Source organism: Vidua macroura, chromosome 5, assembly GCF_024509145.1.
Source record: "Vidua macroura isolate BioBank_ID:100142 chromosome 5, ASM2450914v1, whole genome shotgun sequence".
NCBI classification, from domain to species: domain Eukaryota; kingdom Metazoa; phylum Chordata; class Aves; order Passeriformes; family Viduidae; genus Vidua; species Vidua macroura.
The window spans coordinates 25,675,559-25,698,953 of NC_071575.1; the positions used below are offsets into that span (position 1 = coordinate 25,675,559).

The 23,395-nt window shown below is 42.3% G+C and overlaps 1 protein-coding gene across 1 annotated transcript in view; it reads right to left on the minus strand.

Annotated features, from left to right (window-relative positions):
• Window positions 1-23,395, minus strand: part of TMTC1 (transmembrane O-mannosyltransferase targeting cadherins 1) — a 134,909-nt gene that overhangs the window by 12,596 nt on the left and 98,918 nt on the right. The window contains exons 12-14 of the mRNA XM_053978431.1: window positions 11,521-11,664; window positions 5,087-5,195; window positions 71-173 (exon numbers count right to left, since the gene is read on the minus strand). Of these exons, the coding sequence (XP_053834406.1) occupies window positions 71-173; window positions 5,087-5,195; window positions 11,521-11,664 (356 nt within the window). The remainder of the gene's footprint in view (window positions 1-70; window positions 174-5,086; window positions 5,196-11,520; window positions 11,665-23,395) is intronic.

A 23,395-nucleotide genomic window follows, 5' to 3' on the forward strand; every position in this document is an offset into this window, starting at 1 on the left:
TACTGCTGAATAAAATAAATCAAAGCAAAGAAGGCAGAGAGGGAAAAATCCTGTGCTCCCTCTCACTTACCGGTATCAACCAGGAAAACACCGTAGTTGTTGTGCAAATCGGAGCTCTCTGGACAATTCTCTATGCCAGCCTTATAGACCTCCTCAGCTTCCTTAAGCCGTTCCTTGAAAGAGAAGGAGATTTCTTAGCCATGGCAGAAAGGTTGTCAGCACCATTTGCTGCACACCTGCACTCTGTGACAGCTCCCTCGCTGCACAGGAAGCTTGGGGAGTCCACACCCACCCCACCTTCCAAGAGGCCAAAATTTTACCCCATGGCATGGATGTACTATAGCTGCCATCTGGTATCCCAGAGCAGTTCAGACAGCTTTCTCCCATGCCTTTGCTACCTGTGGAACACCTGGAAAAGGTGGTGCCTGTGCAATGCCAGTGAGCCCCCAGCTGGGCACATGCACAGCCAGGAAAAACACAGCAAGAAATATCTGTCATCTGGGAGTGGATGTGTTCTAATTTATTTGTTTAATGAGCATCTCACTGGCTAACTTTTCCCCTCTGGAGCTCTGCTGTTCTTTCCTTAAGCAGTGAGGAAAATACAAGGAATGAAAGCCTGCTGTGTGTGATGGCTAGGGAGCAAGTGCAGGGGGATAAAGGAAGCTGGAAAAAGATGGAGCTGGAAAAGGCTCCCTGAAAGAGCAGGGAAATCTGACAGATTCGGATAAAAACCAGGAGCTGTCAGTGTGTGAGGTGGAGTTCACTGGGACTGATGGGACATGCCACCGTGCTGATTCCTCACGTGCACTGAGCTCTCATTTTGCATAGATTTCAGGGAGCTTTGCTGATGCTGAACATTTCTAGAAAATATAGATCTTTTTCTTGGGAAGACCCTGCCTACAGACAGCATCCTACTGGCTGGGTTCTGTCTAGCCTGACCTATGGGCAGCCTGGTCCTGAAACAACCATCAGGTTTCTCCTAAGAGCAACTTAAAAAGGTTTCCACTTCCCTCCAGTCAGACCATGTGTGCCAACTGCCTGCATGCTCACCAGCATGAGTGCCTTCCTTCCCCCCTACTCCCAGAGCCTGGCTGTGGGCTGTGTTTGTGGAAGGAGGCTGTGAACAGAAGAGACAAGCACAGTGCAGAGGGGTGTCAGGCAAGCCTCCAGCACCAAGGATGCTTCTCTCAATTCTTCCCCTTCCACTGAGCAGCACAGCCCTACAGCAACAAACTCCACAGCCTCACAAGAAAGCAAAATCAGCCAAGTGGCTCTTCACTGAGGAAGGCCTGGAGCTCCCACGCCTGGGACTGAATCCACACTGAAGAGGTTGGTCCACTCCCAGCTATGGACTCTCCTCAGAGCCTGCAAATGGCTGAGCCCCCTGGGCTTTCCCTGGATTTAAAATCTGTACCTGACAGCAGCTTTTGCTCCACAGCTGCTTAATGTGAGGACTCTTTTCTCACCTCCTATTTCAGAACCGGAGAGCTGGAATAAATTGCACTGAAAGAGGATGACTTGATCGCAGAATCACACAGCTTGCCACAGTTAAGTCCCTTCACATTTACATGATAAAGGTCAGCCAGCAAAAAAGATAAGTGTGTAATAAAGCACAGAAACACATTTTTAAGAAGTGCTTAACTTTGGAAGTTTTGGATAAATTGATGTGAATTTGACAACATTATCTTGCAGAGTCAGGAAAAGTGTAGTGATCATCAGAATTGACTAAATTGAAGAGCAATTTTTTGTGCATATTTTCCAAGATTTATGTCTTACTTTTTTTTCCTCTGCTTTTAATTTTCAGCCAATGAATGCAGCTTTGTATGCACGTATGTCAGCTTATTTTATTTACTGATCATAAACCAAATTTTTAAGGCAAGGAAGGGCTGTGCTAAACTGGATTAGAGTGTTGCATGTCAAAACATTCACCGATATTGAGCTCTTCTAGCACTTTTATGGTGGTTGCATTGCTTTTTTGGCACCTAACATCCTGACCCTGCAGGCCTCAGGCTCATTGCCCAGTCTAACAAAGTGTTTGCATTAAGCACAGTCAAAAAGTGGCAAGGGTGGAACCTGCTATTCCTGCCAGAGCTTTCTCTCCTCACAGCCTCTCCTCTTCTTAGCAGAAATAGAGCTCTAAGTTCATCAAGGCTTGATTCTCATTAACACTTAATAATGCCACTCCCAGACCTTCATGAAACATTCATCAACCTCACAAAACTCAGAAGACTGGCATAAAAAATGTATGAGATTTTTATGATATTAAAAAAATTATGCATATGAGAATCTTTCCATTGAACTCCAGGGTATGTTTTTCATAAGGCTCAGTTTTTCAGTTTGGTTATGCCTGAGTAGGCTCTCCTCTGCAGCTAAGTGGGTTAAAAATTTTCTTTTTCTAAGAAAAATACACACACAGAATTAGTTGAAGCTAGGGCCTGAAAAGAGCCACCAAGTAGCACAAAATGATGGATGAAACTGAAGCTGGGAAGATGGGAAACTGTGGGAAACCATTGTTAGAATGTTGTGAAAACAGGCAGCAAAAACGTTTGATTTCTGTTACCAGCACCACTGCAGTGATCACAGAAATCAAGGAAAACTGCAATACATTGCAACTGAGTTACAATTCCAAGCAGAAAAAGCAGCCAGAAGGGCAAGCATTTATAAAATTCACAAACAAGCCCAACTGTTCTATACAATACAGCAGTGGTTTTTTGTCAGCTCTGGCTTCAGAATCAACTATCAAGGAGAGAAAAGGGCAATTACATCAAGTTACAGGTTAATTCCCTGGCATCTGAAACATTCCTCTTAGCAGCACTTTTTACAGGCATAGAAGGGAAGGAACCTATTTCAGATTCATCCTCTTTAATATGGGGGGACATGTTGTGCAGGACTGACCAAAGCAATCCTAGCACTACTTCACTCTGTCCATACATTTCCCTTTTAGCCTTGGAGCAAAGTTGGAGAAGCAGAAGTTGTCATGGGCACGGTCACCTCATGCAAGTTATTTTAACATGGCACTTCTTCCACATCCCTTCCTATCACATCCCAGCAAGAGGGACCCAATGGTGCCTTCCCCAGAGCTCCACTGTGATGCCATCCTGTAACTGCCTGGCCTCACAGATACCCTTACAGCTGTCACACAGGTTCTGGGCCACAAGGAGATACAAAAATACTTCTATTGCTCAGACAAAGAGGAAAACCCAAAACTGAAAAAATGAGCTCCTGTCATCATCCTTTGGGCTGAAGATGCCAAAACTTCTGCCTCTAACCCTGGAGGGTGTGATTCTGCAGCTCCCAGCCATGAGCAGCAGCAGGTATTGTAGGACAGACCCTGCTGTGGTCACTAGGATGAATGTGTGAGGCAGGAGGTACACAATCAGGTAGGCATCTGCTGTGGCTGAACATGAGAAAGCGTTAAAAGTCTGCAGAAAAATCACTGTTTTCTGAGAAAACTGTATTATCTTTTTTGCCTACCACTTACTCAAGTCACAAGAGGATGAACAATCCATATATAAGAGAGATGAATTATTGCTGGACTTCCTAATGGCATTTGCTTTGGGCAGAAGGTCTCAGGACTCTATAGTGGTTTTATTGCTCTGCTGACCTTGCAATCGATCATTCTAATTAATAATTTCAATTAATATTAAAACCAGGTAATACTGCAGAGGACTCATTTCCTATACTTGCAGGAGACTCTTCATTGATGGGCTTATTCAAAGCAGAGCTACCATTCAACAAGGCTCATCTTTAAATTCATATACTATATTTTGAGATCTCTGCAGATAATATTGATAATATTTGAAATTCTCTTAAAAGGGAAAATAAAATAGAACATCTTTCAGTAATTCATATACATCATAGGTGAGTTTTGCACAGTGGCTACATCCTTAAAGAAGATTAAACAAGACCTCTGCCTATAGTTTTGCTGAAATTCGTCCCCTTCCCTTACATAGAGAAGATTTCACTAACCAGAATAATGGAGAACAGCAAAAGATACCATTTTGCTTTGTCTGTATTTATACTCAGCAACCTTTTAAGAAAGCTTCAGCACCCCATGCTATGGAACAATTAGATCTGAAAACTGAAGGAGAAAACAAAAAATCAGTTTTCAAAAGATCTGCAGAGGCGTGCTGGAGCTGTGCAGTTACAGGGACCTTGTCATCCACCCCCACAGCCCCAGAGTGGGACCACAGCACAAAGCACAGCATCCCTCATCTGCTGCTGCAGGTGTGGAGGGAAGGAGAGCTCAGTGTTACAGCATGGGCACTCACACCTCATGGCTCCTTCTGAACCCAAGGATTTTGTGCCTCAAGTTCTCTTTTCCTCTGTGGGGACAATATTTCACCTCACAGGGACATTGTAGAAATAAATTATCTAACTACAGCAAGTAGGGAGAGCCTGAGTAATGAGCGTGGGGAACAGGCCTGAGAGGAAATGAGTAATCCTGCCTCCAGAGCGCAGCCCGGGCCACGCACAGCAAATAAGGCCTGGAGGCACCTGAACAACGAAGTTAAATAAAATATTGAACAGCCACTCATTAAGAGCAACATAAAGCCAGGGAGCCTTCCCACTTCCCTGCTCGTGATCATCTCCTATGGTAATCAGGGGCTGTACCCTGTGTGTGTGTGTGTGTGTGTGTGTGTGTGTGTGCAAGGGGCAGAATCTGGGCTGCAGAGGCCGCCTGGTGCCTGACAATCCCCAGCTCTGGAATGATTTATTATGCAATCTCAAGGTTATCTGTGTAGGCGTGTGTATGAGGGGAAGCGCTCGCCTCTCCTGCTGTCACAACATCCAAGGTGCGATGGATTAAGACTTCTCCACAGAGGCAGGGAGGGGATTTACTCACAACTTCAGCAGTGATTTAATTCAGAGCCACACCATGTGGGTGTAATTATTCACTGTGTATGAGTTGCCTCCCATCCTGGAAAAGCCATCTGTAGAGCAGCCTGAGAGCTCTGTGCAGACAGCGTGGAACCATGCCTGCCACCAGCTGCGAGTGAGGCAAGGGTGGGAGGTGCAGGAGATGCTGGGGCTGTGGCAGCAGTGCATGCACACCAAGGCAGAGGACCCAAGCTATCCCTGTTACCTGTTCAGCCAACAGTGAGGCGAGGCTTGAGTAAGCATCTGCAAACTCTGGGCCGTACTTAATGGAGTCCCGAAGCAAGATTACAGCTTCCTCCTTCTTCCCTTGGGACCTGCAGGAAGGAGGGAAAAAAAACCAGAAAGGAATATTCCTGTAAGCACATGTTTAGGTTATCCCACTGATTAACTGCTTTAAAGAGAGTGGAAGTGCCCAGCTCGCCCTTTTCAACAAAGACTAAATGATTCATTCACGCCTCCTCTCCACATTGTGAGCACCCAGCATTTCCTCAGTCTCCAGCAGCTGGGAGGACAGAGGCGTTAATGAATTCATACAGTTTAAGTATCTGAAGGGAGAGCACCGAGAGGATGGAGGCACTGTGATCTGGGAACAGGACGTTCCCTCTCACTTCAGTAGGCTGGAGACACTGTAACCCTTCATTTCCTTAACTAAAACCTTGAAGAGTCTTCTGCATGTTCCTAGACAAGTGCCCATACAGATCCACTTGCAACTCCAATATTTTGAAATTAAAATATCTCCAAGTTAAATCTGCCTGGGATCTCTAAATAATTCCTTAGCAAGTTGATCATTAGGCTGGAGGAGTTCTGTCCTTCAGATCCTAAGGATTATGAACAGAGATAGCTGAGAGGTGGCTGTACTGATGAGCTAGTTTTTTTCCCAACATTGCTCTGCATTTAATGCTATGGAAAATGGAAAAGGTTTCCCTAAAAAAAAATCTTGGAATGTTTATTTATTTGAGCTACAATTTCTCCCCTTTTGAAAAATGAGAAGGTTTCCTGAACAAACATCTAAGGATGTTTAGCTGGGCTGAAACAACATTTTCCTTGTGCTGGGTGTACAAAGAATACGAATAGGAGGGCTTAGAAAAAGAAACAAAGGGCTCTGGGGAAACAGAAAATATGTGAACACTTTGCTGCTTTGGCCTTAGATTTCATCTGAGTGGCATGGTCAAGTAACCAGATCTTGTTTATAAGGTGCAAATTTCAGCTGATAATATATGTAGCTTTGCAGATTTTTTTCCCTTTCTAGTTGTGTAACTGGAAGAATATTTTGTCTGTGCATTAAGCTAAGTAAAACCAGTTGTGCTAGCCTTTTTCTTCTTCCAGTGGTGTTCCATATAAATTACACGAATGAAGCAAAAACAAATAAAGAACCACTTTTCTCCTACACTAATTAAAGTCTAGCTAGCTTGTCAATTTATAAAACTTTAGGATCCCTCGGCTGGAGTTTCATGACACATTTCTATAAATCAAAACCAGATGACTGCTTAATAAAGGTATTGATGTTTGACGGAAAATGTAGGAAATGCCCGCTACAGAAATAAAAGGATTAAGTGATCCACTCAACAGCAGTAAAAGTCCCCATTAACCACAAGCATTCACTCTGAACATGGGGCAGCCCTCTTAATTACTCATTTATTCCAAAATGGCCTCTTTTTTTTTTCTCCATTTGATCCAATAACAATGTTTGTCTCCTGAAAGTAGAGGTAAAGAGGGAAAGATTATAGCATCTTTTTATGTGACAGACTGGATTACATTAAAAAAAGCAGATCCAGTAGTTTCTCAGAAGGCTTAGGCCTGCAAGATACCAAGTGCTCTGGCCAAGCACTTAAATGTGTACTTAACTTTTATGCATGCAAGTTGAAAATTAATTACTGGTTGAAGTGCTTTCCTGGCTCAAGGCCAACACTTTGCAAGATCAAGGCCATCTCATATAAAAATGTCCTGCAATTTGGGAGAGTACAAAGCATTGAAAGAGCAGTCCAATACACTAATTTACCATAAACTGGGGATCTGGAGCAGGAATAGTTAGGTAATGTATGTCTTCACTGTGATAGAGAGAATAAAAAATTCAACTGACAGGAGCAATCTGTGACCACTTATTCTAACTTTTTACCCAAATCACCCTGTTTTATAATGCCCTCTCTTGATTCCCTCTCCCACCTGAGCTCACAGCCTTGCCTCTACAATCAGCATGCTCAAGCTGAGACCAAAGAACAGCTCTTTCCACTGAGAGCATCTCTCCCATATTTTTGCAAGTTGGAGAAGCACCAGGTTAAACCACCCTGGCAAAGTCTGGCAATGCACAGGGCTGTTAGCACTGGAGAAAATTTCATGTGCAACAAAGAACAACCTGGGAATTAGTGCTCTAAACGACTTCGTAACTTTCATCTTTTATTTTGTGAAGTTATTTAGACTGTATTAAAGCCAGAAACACAGAAATCAACAAAGGCTCCACAACTGTTCTGAACAAATTTTTACAAGGATACAGAAAAGCCAGAGCCAAACTCTTGTAGAGGTGCACAATGACAGGACAAGAGGCAACAGATGCCAGAGTAGGAACATGGGACATCCTGATTAGATATCAGGAAAAGCATTTTTCACCACAAGGGTGGTCAAACACTGGAACGGGTCACACAGAGAGATTGTGGCATCTCTGTCCTTGGAGGGATCCAAGATTCAGCTGGACACAGCCCTGAACAATCTGATCCAATCAGACTTGCTCTGAGCAGCTAGCCTGATCTCCAAATGATCTCTAGAAATGCTAGGAAACGCTAGGTTATAATAATAACCTAAGTTATTTTTTCAATCTACTGCAAAAATTAGACTGCCAGAGTTTGGGGGGGGGGGGTTTAACCAGAGTCTCCAATGTGCATTGTGATACTGAGGGATAATTGCACTACTTAATGAGACACAGAGTATCCTGCAGAAACCATTCAGGATGCAGTATCACTGAACATCACCGCTCAGTTTGCTTCTGAAGGAAAGGAAGGAACGTTTCACTAACTAAAAGGTTTTAAATCTCAATACATGTAATTTCTATCTGATGTTTTTCAGCATCTCCAGACAGTTCTACAAGCCTGGGTCAGCACACTCATATCCAGAAGCCTGTATCAGAGAGGGCAGACAGTCCTTCCTCTTCTGAATAAATGGGTTTGCTCAACTGGGACTAAATCACAACAACAAACGCTCGGGACACATTGTACGTTTCTCCACATCTAGAAGAAAATCAATCCTTTAAGCAAACTCAAGATTCAGTGGAGATTGTTTCTAGGCATTTCATTTCCCCCTTGAAAATGAGGCCATAACACTCTCAAAGCATGTGAGGTCTTTTTTCATAAGGAACAGTGTACTGGATATTGCAGTGCTTTAGGTGTGGATTGATACCATACCACAAATAAGAAGGTCTTGTCCATTCTTCCTGCAACAGAAAGCTGAGATTGATATTTATTTCAAATGTTCATAATATATTATTTCTTGTCTCTTTACAGAAATACCCACAGCCTATAAATTCATGAGGCATTCTGAACAATATTTATCTGTATCTCAACGAACCTGAATTTATACAGAGGGGTCAAATACTCAAAACACAAGAAAGCAGCATCAGGCTGCTCTGTGTCACTGACCACACAGACCATGAAAGCAGTGAGATTTCTTACTTTTAGGTAGACCATCTTTTAGGTCTATTTTAAGTAAGATATCTGTTGGCATTGTTTAATTATCTGCTCTCCAGTATTTATATTAGGCATGAAAATGATGACATACAACTTTATTTTAGCATATGTAAACAAAACCAGAGGCTTATTCAGCCATTACCCTGCAATACTTCCTGAGAACATTCATCTTCTGGCACATAGCTGTCTTCTTTATGTGCAAACAGAAAATGGAAACATCATTTTTCATCTACAACTTCCACAGAAAATAACTTACAAATTTCCACCCTGTGTCCTCAAACCAGTTTTACTCAAGTTTAAATCACAAGCAATGGATGCTTAAATAGCTTATTTGCATGGAATAATGAAAGGCAGATTCCCACATGGGAATGACAAACCCATCCTTCCAAAATCCCGGACTTCCTTTCTCTCAGTACTGCAGAGCAGATGAAATCTAGTACCTGCCTTCAGATTTGCACACTATGAGCAGGGATGGGTACAAGGAACTCAGCAGAATTCAACTGGGAGTTCCCCATGCCAATCAATTTCATTCCATGTCCCAGTACCAGTAGTGCTGTTACTGGACATGCCTTAAGTGTTGCACATCTGTCTCTTCCTGATCTGCTTCATGCTCTGAAGCCTTTGTGAAGAGGACAGAAAATGCTTTTATTGCTTGACCATTTAACTTCTCTCTGACATATGTTTAAAAATCAAAACACTCTTCATAATGTCTCATAACACAGCCAGAAAGTAATATCTGTCTGTCATATTCTGCAGATTTCAATCTTATTTCATTTATTACCCATATTATACTAGCATTTAGTGTCTGCAGAATACTGGCTGCCATATATATGCACATTTTTATATATATATATGAAAGGATAATTGTAGACACAGGTAGAAAATACAAATAAAGACATCGTTGTAGGAAGGGGAAACATGAAATCTCTGCCTTGCTCTGACCTGTCTGGTCATCTTACAAGTTATCTCATGCTCCAGCATGGCTGATGTTCTTTGCTAAGCTGCTGGATCATCTAGGAAAGGTGCTGGCCAGAGGGTTTGGGATCCTGTTTTAGGGGAGACACTCATATAGGATCTGCCCATACAGGACCTGCTTTATATATGTGCTAATTCCTGCACTGTGAACTCCAACTATTTTTGGCAGGTTTTTTAAAGCTTCCAATACAATGAATACTACTGCTGTATCCAGATGTACTACATTATTTTGGAAGCCCAAAGGAAGTTTAGAAAATGGGAGCAAATGGATGTGGGAAAAGGGCAGAAGATCCTTAGTGTTTGCTTTTGACAAGTTTAGCACAAGCATGACACACATTTAACATACTGCAAAATGTGGCACCACAGAAGGATGCAGAGCACATACAATCCAACAGGACAAACAATATCATAAGTATCACAATGTGAAAACCATGACATATTGCACAGAAAACAAACAGCATTTCTAAGACATTTTCCTCACATGTTTCCTTTGTGCTTTTAACAGTGCAAAAAGTCCAGTTTTTATCCATCTGCTGGGTCATAAAAGCCCTTTGACAGGGCAGATTTAAGCATAATTGACATGGAATGTCCCGGTGCTTCTTCTGGCTTAGATCCTTTTGTATTAATATTTTATATTTAAGAAAAACCCAAAACATAACAGAGAATAATAACTAAGGTACATATGATGGATTTAAAAGACAATGTCTTTTTAAACACCATTGCCACCTAAAATTAATTTCAATCAGCCAAATTTGATGAATAATACAAAGACTTTTCTCTTCTCTTGTAACAAGACTGTAACACTTTCCTTCCTTGTATTTCCAGTAAAGCACTTCCCTACTTTTTATTTAAGATTATTCATTTCCCATATTCTAACCTCAAACCAATAGGTTTACTTGTAACAATATTCTGATAATTTCTGTGCTTCTAAACAGACCAGGTAGAACTCAGCAGCCCACTTAACATCCTTTATACAAATCCACACTCTCACAAAGTTACATTTCAGAACCAGAAAGACGAAATTTTAATGACACAGTGCCACTTTAAAACCAGTCTCACACTAAGCCTGTCACAATTTAACCAGCACTGTCTGCTCTAAAAGATTTACCAAGACCTATTATCAGCAAAATAAGGGCAGTTCATATCAGAAAAAATGTACTTTTACTGCTGTAGTTTATGCAGTTCTGTCAGCAAATACACCGCAATATCCTCACAAAACCAAGGACCTTTGTGCTGGTGCTAAACAGAGATATTTTACTTTTTTTAATTGAACCCTTTGCAGATCTTATCATACTGGCTTCTTGTACAGATCTAAGTTTAGTCTTTAGATGTGGTTAGTCAAATTAATTTGCATGATTATGATTGTCTGCTATTCTCCTTGCTAAAGGCTGACACTCTAAAGAACGAGTGAAATAATGAGCTCATCAACTTGTTTTTAACCATCCAGGGATGTAAACCAGCCTTCCCCTCAAATCCAGACCTACCTGCTCTGCAAGGGAATGAACTCTGCTGCTCTGAGCATCGCAGCACAAGGTGCTTATGCCTAAACTACACAACAACTTCCCATACAGCTAATGAGGGGAAGTGGGAACTTGAAGAGAGGGATTTTTTTGATATGTGTTATTTATTAGCTCGGCATCTGATGCCTACCTTTGATTTGAACAATACAGCTTCCTCTTCTGGAAATGTTCACACATCTCCACCAGGATGGGGATCTCAGGTGCCTAGCTGGGTATGGGCAACTCATTTCTGATGCCTGTTTCGGAACAAATGAATTTCCTACAGCTGGAACACACTCGTGAACAGCACCTGGAGTAATGTGGCACAATGCACAGGGATATCCAAAGTAAGCCTCACCTTTGTGCCAGCACTTTTGGATGACACCAAGAAATGACACCATTGCTTCACTAGCTGGCAGAAAACAACTACTTTGGTGATGTGTGTAGGGGCAATGTGAATTTTCTTGGTGCCACACCTGCACTCAACTTACTTGAGCAGGTTGCCAAGGTTGAAGAGAGCTCGATTGTGCTGAGGGTTGAGCTGAAGGGCCCGTCTGTAGTAGGCCTTGGCCTCCACCACATCTTTGGTCAACGTCCCCAGGTTGTTGAGAGCACTTGCGTGACGAGGGTACAGCCTGGCAAAAACGAAATATCAAGTTATAGATGCTCATTAATTGACAAATAAAGCTGATATCACTGACTCTGCCACCAATGCTGTTCGGCACTCAATAAAGGGAAGAATGTCAGCCAAAAAACCCTGTTTTCCCTTAATTTGCTGAAGTTCAGGTGGGATCCTGAGGACCCCTTTCAATTCACAAAGAGATTGCAAATCAGATCTTCTCCTATAGCTCCTATATATCTCCAGGGCAAAATGGAACATTTGGAAACAAATGTTCAAAATGGAACAAACTGAAAACCTATCGTACCCTTCAAGCAAAAGGCATAGTGACAAAAGCAGCCAGAATGTTTTTATTCAAAATGCTTTTGCAACAAGCAAGAAATGCCTTGTCAAAAAATGTTTCCAATGGAAATATGTTTTGATATACACAGAATACACTGTTTAAAATTATTTGTTGGGTTTTTCTTTTTTTTTCACAATAAAATTGATAAAAAAGTGCAAAAGGAAACATGGAATCAGCTGTTGAATAATGCTTTCAGGACCAAGCAAAATGGTAAAATAATCTCGAACCAGACTGCTTAACAGTATGAATTCTCTAAGCTTCTTGTAACATTTGGTTCAGTACAGCTCTCCTTTTATCTGACCTGTTGATCTTCACATCTGCCTGTTTCAGTTACAAGATTACATTACTGAGCCCAATGCATCTCTGTTAAAATTCTCCACGAATTAGTCAGCAGGTCATGGTCCATTCAGCAGTTTAAATTCTCAAAGTTATGCTCCTACATTAATATTTCAGTTTGTAGGTCTTTCACCAGAAAACTCCAGAGGTGGAAGTGATCCAGGGCTCAATATAAGTATCCAGGGCCCTTTGTGTGATAGGTAGGTGAAAACTGAGGGTCATTATGATAAAGAAATAAATTTTTGACAGATGCCCACAGAGGTCCCTGGAGACCAGCTGTGTGAGAAGTTCTGAGGCCAAGTCATCTGACAGTTCTTTGCCTCAGGTCCCTGATAATGGGAAAGGGATGTGGAAAATGACATTAAAAGTAGATGCCTATGAAAGCACAGGGTACAGCATGAGAAGGGGCATTTAAAGGTAGAAGGGATTAAGACTCTATAGTATAGCCTGACTAAAGTTTGCAATTGTTTTTAATCCAAGACTTTTCATGGTGGTTTGTGGGGTTTTTTTGCCTGCAGTTTTTCACTATGTCAGTTCAGCCCTAGGATTTTCTGTGCTTAAGTACCATGAATAATTTAGCATTTTATACACTGCTGCAACATTTGTATCAGTCACATTTTCACTCCACAGCTCAATAAATTATTTTGGCAAGGTCTTATTTGGGGGTGAAACTGGAAGCATTCAAGGGAACTCTGGGATAAATGGGCATGCGCCACTAACAAAATCAGGATGTTTCCTACCATTAAGAGAAAAGCCCAAAGTCCTTTTCTCACCTAGCAAACAAGGACTGCAAAGCCCCACATTTGAGGAGAAATTGTTCAGGGATGTAGTCATGTGTTTTTTTAAAAACTGGCCTGTTATAAAAACAAAAGACAAATGTAGTGACCGTCACTCATAGCAAATAATGACTACGGAGTGCCAACATCCCTCCCACACAGGTGAGCATCCCATCTCTCAGAGGTCACCACTTCTGCTGCAAGCCCTCAGGTGGCATTGCCCAGTGTCCACACTCACCCCCACCAGCTGCATTCACTGCTCAAGTGACTTGTGAAGAGACCCCTAGCTGAACTTGTCACAGAGGAGCAAAGAGTAGGGAATTTGTGGTGAGAGCTGCAGTTAACACAGAAACAGCATCACTTTCCATCACTGAACCTCCCCAGTGAGCCTGATGCATTTTGAAGTGTGAGAGGCTTCCTGTGCTTGGAGAAGCACCAGTAAAAGAAAAGATGATGATGAGGGTGTAGTGTCGAGTCTTGACCTTGGCACTGAAATCCATTTGTCATCTAGTCTAAGTGTCCCCAGGTGAAGCAGGCTGGGAGAAATGCTTTCCAGAGCAACAGCAGGGGAGGAATGGGAAGGGCCAAGCTGGCTTGCTCTTCAGCACTTGGGATGAAGCTCTGTGATACCTTAACCAGAATCTTAAACAAAGAACATCTTAGAGCAAATGACCACAGGCTCAGTCTTGTTTCCTATTTCCTCCAAGGGATTTTGACATTGTTTTGGACCAAGAAAATGTCTGGGAGTTAAATTTTTCAGCCTTTTTTACCAGATGACTATGATAAAAGTGTGCACTACTTCTGTCAGTACTCACACATAAAACAGCTCCAATATTTGACATGAAGTCACTTGAGTTACGAGTGGGCAAAAGGATTTCAGACAATTCTTGGGAAAGTCAGAAACATATTAACATTTAACAGCCCTAAACCTGATGGTTTTTCTGTCAAACTTTCAGAAATTAATTCTGTTCTTGGCCTTTAGTGCCCCTATGGCATTTTAGGCCCAGAAGATTTGCTTGCACCAATGTGGAGTGGAATGAAAACTCAAGATTAAAAAAGGGAATGGATTTCACCTTTAAATTGCATAGTTCTGACCAGCAGCTCCATAAATACACTTCTGAGCTCAGTGCTAAAACCTCTCAACAGCAAATCATAGGACACAAACACATCTCCCATGTATCCTGGGCTCTATTTCTTGTGTTTTACATTTATTCATTACATCTCATTGCCCTTTTCAAGAAATCTAAGTGAAAACCCAGAACCTCAACAAGCACAAATTACCTGCTTAGCATCTGGCCTGAAGAACTTATGAGATCTGCAATTTTACATGTCTGAACAAAAGTTATGAGGAATTCTGACCACAGTGAGATAAGGTGGTGGTATTGGACTTTGCTGCTAGGGTTCAGCTCTTTTATTTCTCTCCAGATATTTCATCTGGAATATTACTTCGTTATGGTGGTAGAGCAAGCTGCCACTCAACTGAGTTCAGCAGAACAACCAAGCCTAAGAGAGCATTACCTCTGGTAAGGTAACCAGAGCCAGAGTCTGAGCTCATGACCATCCATCCATGCTGTTACAGAATCATTGAATCACTGAATGTTTTGGGATGTGAAGGACCTTAAAGACCATCTGTTCCAATGCCCATCCACTATGGGCAATGCCCATCCTTCTACTAGACCAGGTTATTCAAAGCCCCATCCAACGAGGCCTGGGACACTTTCAGGAATGGGGCATCCACAACTTCTATGAACAATGTGTTCCAGTGCCTCAACATTCTCGCAGTAAAGAATTTCTTCCTAAAATCCCATCTAAGCATGTCCTCTTTCTGTTTATGGTGGTGCTTTCACACCACCCTCAAATAGTTCCCAGGAGTGGTCCAGGCCTGAGCCCAGATCAGGGTTTGGTCCCAAAAGCCAGCTTGGATTTGGCCACTGTCTCTCAGAGGATACAAACATTTACTGAATACTTCCAGGTTCATTTACGCCAGATGACCTCAGGGATAGAGAATGTGGACCAGATCATTTTTTTATTTATTAATATGGATGTTGAATAAAGGACTAGCAGCCCTATTTAAACTACCCTTTGTTCAGGCACACCCACTGCTGTTAATAACAGTTCCCTGGGAATAAAAACACAGCAGAAGGGTCTTGTGGCAGGATTTATGCAGGAGCATAAAACTTGACCACAAGTTACCAAACAAAGCATCATTTACTCAAGAACTTTCAAAATGGTTCTGCAAGACTTGCAGATACACCAAACTTGTTTGCTTTCGCTGCAGGTGATTTGTTGTTGTAATGGAGGGAGACACATGTACTTCTGTTTTGAAGTGATCAGGAGATTTGTGCTGTTTATCAAGACTTCTGGAATTGATCTCAGCGAATCCTGATATTCAGCTTTAACTTATTTTGATTGTAAGTTCTCTAATGCAAACATTGTCTCTTCCCCATTCTTCATTCACATGAAGAATGTATTTACTTCTTAGAAGGGTTAGAAACACATACCAAGGCAGGAAGGTCTCCAATTAACCTGGAGTCTCTTCATGCCACAATAATGACAATACTCAGAATCTAGACTTTGTTTTATAAACCATCACTCTGAAGACACTGAGAGATCAACTGTTGGAACATATCTAGCTTGTTTTGCAACTTCGCTTAAGAAACAAAGCTTTCTATCTGGACATATATAGGGCTGTATTTTCCTTGCCACCACCACTGATAATGGTAACAGTCTGCAGGCAATATCCTTCTTGCTATGCATCTGATTAGGTAGAAATTCCTCTAGGCTTCACCTAATCAAATGCAAGTGCTGCATTATTTATGAAAGAAAGCTGAATTTCATTAAACTTATTCTACAAGTAGCAGTTCATGTAAGAAATCAGTTTATCCTTTCCTTTATAAATCAGAATAATTTTCTTTAAAAATCTATATTCAAGGATAATTATAATAGAGGTCTTGAAATAGCAAAATTATGGGAAAGCAACCCATAAAAGTATATTTTAAAGCAGATAGAGATTTCATTTCTAAAGAGAAGACAAGTGGGTTGTTTCCTTGTTGTAGAATGAATAATTCAAATGGTTTCTCCAATGCTGTATCTGCAACTGTCAGAATAAATTTCAGCAGCCTTCCCTTTAACTATTACAGGTATACACTGCACAAGAACTCCTGTAAGTAATTATCCCCACTTCTTTTAGGTTAGCAAAATTCCCTCTAATACCAAACAAAAGCCCTACTGACTTGCACAGTCAAGAGATTTCCAGTTTCCCAAGACAAAACCAGGTATAAAATATTTACAGTCATCAAAACGCTGATGACCATTTATTCTGCTTTTTAATTTAATGCCACTATTACCTGAAACATTAGGGTTTAAAAAAAATTTTTTGAAGGGCTTTGTTTGGCTCCATATGAAGACAAACATGACTTACAAGACAATTACAGAGAGAAGAGAAAGGGATGAAATTTGTTGTCATGACTGCAACCTATGATCCACCAGGAATTTTAATTCTTTTAATTCAGATTGAGAGCGACCACTTAAACAACTGAAAAGCTCTGCTCACAGTCCTGCCTGGTCTGGTGCCAGGGGTACTCAGGGGGAGGAAGGCATTACTGTGACAACTATCCACTTGCTCTTAAGACCATTATGTGGTTTTTGTACAGCCACTGCTGTGTGGATAGCAAGCAGCAGGGGATGCAGCCAGACTAGCATGAAATTAGCCTGGAAAACTACCATGGACAGCATGGAAAAAGCTGTAATGTCATCTTTCAGGCATCTGGGCAGCCCCCAACAATGACTGCATGATAAAAGGGGTTATTGAAAGCAGCCCAGAGATACTTCTCAGAGCTGGGACAGCCCTGAGATGTCACATGAGGGTGACTCTTCCTGATGCCCCCAGCCCTTCATCACTCTCCAAAGGCTGACAATAAGCCTGTTGAAAGGACATTCCCAGCAACTTACAACATGAGTTCTTATAACCATTATAAAACTTGGAAGCAACTCTGGTCATCATTAACCCAACAGCCATGCCATGGCAGCAGCAGCAGAAAGAAAAAAACCTGCCTGCATCATCTTGCATAATATTCAAAGGGAGTCCAAGCATATTAACTTCCTCTATAAATTAAAATAAGTGAAAAAGAATAAAAACATAAATTATTCAGTTGGAGAGATCTAGTGTGCCTGGGTTTTGTTAACGCATCTTTTGATGAAACAATTTATTTAAACTTAGCACTCACAAGGACTAGTGATAAGTCACCTCCCTGTGCTGCCCTGACAGAACAGGCTGTGTTACCTCTCTGTGGCAAGAGGAGAGGAGATCCTGAAGAGCCCTGGGCCAGACCTCTCATCACTCCCCCTCCATACAAGAGGACACTTCCCTGACAGCCAGTCTTGGCTCTCCTGGTGCCTGTCCAGCCCTACCACAAAGCGTCCATGGGGCTTCCTGCAGCCACATTAAGCACAGGGACTTAGGCCTTAATTACCCAGGCCCAATTACTTGCTGGCAGCATGGCAACTTGCTTTTAAGGCACATTTTGCCCATTCCAATATATACTGTAATTATTGGCATTGTTTTGCCAACTAAAGTAAGAATGTTATATGAATAACGTTTCTATCTGTGCCAAGTTTTAATACTGCCCATTTTTACTCCAGCATACTATTTCAAGCCAATTTTCCAATTTTAATATTACATCACACTCATTTTCATGTATTTATGTAAGTTCTCAATAAAGCTCTATGTCAGGTTGAATTAAAACACGATTTGATGTAATTCTGAGACCAGTCATCCTTCTGGGAACAATTTTGCACTGGCTACAACTCAGGTCATGGCCTCATGATGGTGTGGCACCTTATTTCAAGAGCTGCTCTACATGTTGTGGAGATGTGGATGGCAGATCTTGTGTCTTCCTCAAAAAAATTTCAATTTGCAACATTTTAATTTCTTTCAAGGAAGGAGAGGTGATCCTGCAATATCAAGCAGCAGCCGTTTTTTTTCTTGAAGAGTTCTAGTAGTTGCATCAGTATTTCCTCAAAGGTAACACCCTTCAGCTTGGCAGAAAGTTTGTGGCAGGCTGGTATTTTTTGTATTTAAAAAAGCACCTGGAAATCCTGTTGAAAGTCAGGCAAGTGAGAGATCTAATGCTTTTAGGTTCCTTTGAAAGCCTCAGGCATAATCTGTTTCAGTGAAAGCATGACAGAGCAGCAAGACTCCCGGCTGTACACAGCACAGCCCGGAGCTGGGTTATTACATCACGCCCATTTCCACACATTCAGCTGCCAGGGGGTCCTGACACAATGCCAGGGATAAGATAGGGAGTGATCCCATCCCAGCCTGGTGCTGGGGGCTCAAAGGGCATCCCTGAGGATAGCTGTGGGTCTGGTTGCATGGACCAGCTCAGCTCCTGAGGGAAGTTCTGCTCAAGAAGTCAGTGTGGGGTCATGCCCTATCAGCAGTGCCTACAGCAGGATCTTGATCTAACCTGGGATCTCCAGAGGCTGACTTGGTATAAATAGCAAGTGCTGAATCACAGCCAGGGATCCGTGGAAGGAAGTAAGGTCCTGGCTTTATGGCTTTGATGCCTTGTGAAGGCTGACCTAGAACAGAGACTAGACAGAGTTAAAGAATAAAGTAGGTATTTATTAGAAGGCCTCAGTGGATACACCTTGGGCAGCACAAGAGCCCAGCCAGGGCTACACCCAAGATGAACCAAAATGGTCACAAAATGGACGACCGGTCCTGAGGTGTCTCACTTTTGTAAGTTCTGGTCCATTTGCATATTGGAGTTAATTGTCCAGTTACAGCTGTAGGTTATGAGGTCCCATCCTTCTTGTTTTTCTCTCTTCAGTCCACCATTGTTTATGCTCTTGGGCCTGAAATTTGGATCATTTGTCCTTGATGCCCAGCTAGAGAAGGAATTGTTTTGTCTACCTACTCTGTGAAGAGAGCTTACTATTCCCTAATATGAAGCTCACACTAAAGCAGTGCAGAATCTGAAAAATATAAAAGCTAAAACCTGAGGCATCAGCTTCTCCCCCTGCCCATCAGCGAGGAAGAGCAGCCTACAGGTGCCCTGCCACCAGGAAACCCTCTTAGCATGGTCAGCCTCCCAGGCTGAATTGCAGAGCACCCTGATATTGAGAGAAACCTCTCCAGGACAGAAATGGGAAAAAAAAAAAAAAAAAAAAAAACATAGAGAAGCTGAACAGATTTAATCTGTACACTGACAAAAGCCTCGTGAATTCTTTGAGCTTGATATCCACTAAGGAAAAAATACCCCCAACCTACAGCAATATCCAAAAGCATGCCATTCAAATAACCAACCAGTAGCACACTAAGCAATATTAGAATTTATAAATTTTCATTAGATTTTCAAACTTGGGCAGGGGTAGAAGCCTGAGAGTTAGAGTTGACGAGAAAAAACAGGATTTTAAGTCAAACAATACCACCGCTAAATAGAAATAAATAAAATCTTTCCTGCTAAACTTGCATGTTTCCTGAAGTGACGAGGCAACACGAGGTCATCTCACAGAGCTGTCTGCTTATTCTCTCACATAAAGAATTTATGCAGGATCCACGCAAGTCCTGAAAATCCCAGAAATTTCAACACTCCCAAAGCCCAGGAAAAGACAACTTGCCTGACTTATAGACAGTGTGAACAATGCAGGCACCTCCATAGAGCCCACAGAATCTTGAGGGATCCCACAGCAAGCAAGAGACCAGCAAGTGAGCCCTTCAATCAAAGGTGGCATGAGGGGATACAATAACAACATACTCTCACCGAAGCAGATGGGGGTGAAATCATGCCTGTCATCTCCTGAGGCTCCCAGGTGCCAGGGGAAGCTGTACAGCCTCATATTGCACAGTTTTCATCAAAACAAGGACAGCAGGCTAAGAAAAAAGCAGTGCCTGTGGGAATGAGTAACCAGCTCTTGGATCTGAGGTTATCATTAGCCAAAAGTGAAAGGTAGACTTGAAAAAGTGCAAAATACACCATAAGTTTCTCTCTGTGTACCCCACAGGAAAAGCAAAATAGATGCCTTGTCCCAATAAGAAAACTGTTTTCATTAGGGGAGCATTTTTCACTCCAGATTTTTTTTATTGGTCTCCAATACTGAAGAAGGCAGAGCTTTGATGCAGTTCTGAGGAAGGCTATGGAGTTGTCATCCTCAGAGATGATGGGGGCTTATCTTGAAGATAATGTGTTTGAAAAGCCAGCAAGTCTTTGAAGGGCAGCATAGAAGATCCTGCACCCATAAGATGACACCACGGTGTAGGAAGGGACCCCACCACTGGACACTGTAACCATCAGTGTCCAGGGCTGGCACATCCATCTGTCCATCCCAGCAGGCACACCCAGCTCCTATGGCTCTAAATGCACACACACTGTCTCTGCATCAGGACTCATGGCTGCACTTATACCAGTTCTGTTTTGAAGTATATAAAAGCCTGTGCATTGATTGCTATTTTGTCACTAAAAAGCAGAAAAACTGAGCAGAGCTGGAGCAGCCCTCAAAAGAGGCAGGGATTACTGCTTTATAGAGATCAGGTTCAAGAATAAATTACACTGGCTGAAGTAATTTGGCCATTGTCCCATGCAATGTGTTGTAAAGGCCATTAAGTCTCTGATTCAAATTATAAGGCAGCCCTTTCAGCCATCAATTACCATTAAAACACTCAACAATTCTGTCCAGCTTCAAGACAGCCACCACATACCTACACAATACTCCTTTAGGCCACTGTCAAAGCTCAAATCAGAGCACCACACAAAGATATTCCCAACTGCCTGGACATGCTCCACCTCCAGCCCGTGACATCCACTAACACAGAGCATTACATGAAATCTCTATGAAGATGTTCCAGGCTTGCTCCAAAGGCCTGACCTAAGAAATATCAGAATGTCAGAAGGGCACTCATGGTTTCAGGAGCAAAAGCAACCATAGCAAAGCAGCACTGCACATTTTTACTCACTGTAAAAACAGGCTAACAAATGGTGCTGGTATTTTAATTCTTCCCAGAAATAAATCACAGATGGTATCCAAGGCCACCTGCAGTCCACACCGAGAGGCATTTTCAAGGCAAATACATTGACACACACACATAAAGGGCTGTAAGAACACTGTTTTTTTTACTGCATGGAGAGTGCAATTTAACTGAATTTAAACAACCCCAGATACTGTTGATTTAAGATATATAAAAACCCAGCAGGAAGGTATGTGGGAAATCTTAGGAAGAAACCTGAGTCTCCCTTACAGCATTAGGGCTTTATTTCTAAAATGTAGTGAGTTAAAAGAACAGCCTTGTTTTTTTTTTTTTCTTTTCTTTTCTACCCAGCATCCAGTGATGCTATGAACCAATTCTGCTCCCTCAAATGAGGGATACAGATAAGCTGCTTACACTGTTTTCCCTTCTCCATCTAGCCTGTGTTTGAGTACTAACCATGATTTCATGATCCTTACTGATGCCACAAACCAGCATTCCCCATTTCCAGGCTGTAAGCAATGCCCTAAGATGCATTACTTGCAAGCTCTGCAAGAGCCAGACCACACAAGTTGCAGCACCAAGTGTTTCCATACTGGTTTCCCTACCTCCTGGCCTACTCTCTGCTCTTCTCTCACAGCTGAACAGCAGAACAGCTCCCTGAACTGCAAAGAAAACCAGTCCAAGAGCTCCTACTTGCTGTCCAGAGGCTCCTACCTACAGAAGATGCCACAAGGGGGAATGAGGGTTCCTGTACGGCAGGCTGGTCCCCTTCCCGCTCTGTTTGGTCAGCAGCCTTTGGCAGGGAAAGTCCAAGGGGAACTTGTGGCTAGGAACCTGCTGATGGATGTGCACACACACAGAAGTAACGCTGCAGAAGTGTGTGCACTCTCAGGTACACACACCAGGGCATTTATGTAAACAAATCCACAGTATCACATTACATGAGGTGGACACCTCCTGCAGGACTCTGTACTGTCAGCTATGTTTTAACATCCAGAAGGCAAACATGAATTTTTAGATTATGACGTTTTTCCAGACACAGAAATGCAGCTTGGGTAGCAAAGAACTACTTATTAGCATGTGTATCCACCCAACTCCAGCAAGGAACTCAGCAACCTCTTTCAGCCCCACCCGCTGATGCTCACGTTGATGATCTGCCCTCCATGGGAAGCACTGCCCTGGAAACAAACACAGAGAGGGATGGTAAGAACTGCTTTGGGAATCAAAATGTTGAATGAGTGCAATTGTAGGAGGTAAGGTGAATTATTTTTCTCCTCTCCATTGTTAAAATGAGATTGATTTAATTGATAATGAATGTTCACCAATTGGGTTTTAAGGCTCTGCTGTTTTTCTCTCCGCATGTCAGCCCATGTGCATTGCTGAAAGGCAATGTAACACTCTCAAACAGTAACATCAAGCACACAAGTCTGGGGAGAAGCAGGACAAAAGCTTGGTAACTACAAACAACAGCAAAAATACCTTCATTAGCACATCAGAGTTGTTCTTCATATTTGAGTGAGGTTGTACAACCTCATATTCTCACTCACAAATGGGAGACAAGTGGTGAGATAGATTTGAGATAAGATCAGCACGGTTTGATCTCCAGGAGTAGAAGTTCTCCAGAATTCCTAATAACAGCCACAAATCTGCAGCAGAAGCAGCAGCAAGAAAGTAAGGCCAGCTTTCAGAATAGCCACGGTCAACTCACATCTCAGATGGACTGTTTCCGACCTTTACTTTCTGAAGGAAAAACCCCAAGGATCTCCTGGGGTCGCTACCATATGTCAGGCAAACCAGTGAAGCAGTTTAATCCAGCAGTGTGTTTTTCTTGTTTGACTGTAGGTAAGCTGAAAGGTTTATAACCCACTCCACAATTGCTGAATGCCAGCTGTTTTTCGGGGCTGTTTTAAGGGTAACGGAAGAGCTCCATTTCCATTCCCCTTTTAGGAACTACATATAGGAAGAGCTTTTCCTTCATATAAAGAAGTTTTGTTCCTTTTCATTCTCCCCATCTCCAATTCAAATGTCGTTCCCCATTTTTTTCATTTCATTTCAAGTGTTCATTTCCCCCACTCTTGAAGAACATAATTAGATTGCACTAATTACCCAAGTCTGGCTAGGTGAGGGTGTTGTGTCACTGGTCTCTGGGCTGGGCTGAGGAATGAGTTTTCTGATGGGCCACCTGCAATGGTGGTTGTTCGGACTGATTGCCAAGTTTGCCTTGGAAACCTGCCCTGCAGTTCCACTGTCAGAGAAAACACATTATTCTCCTCCACCACTTTTCTGCCCTGAAGCTAACAGAGGTACACCAACATTTGCCAGC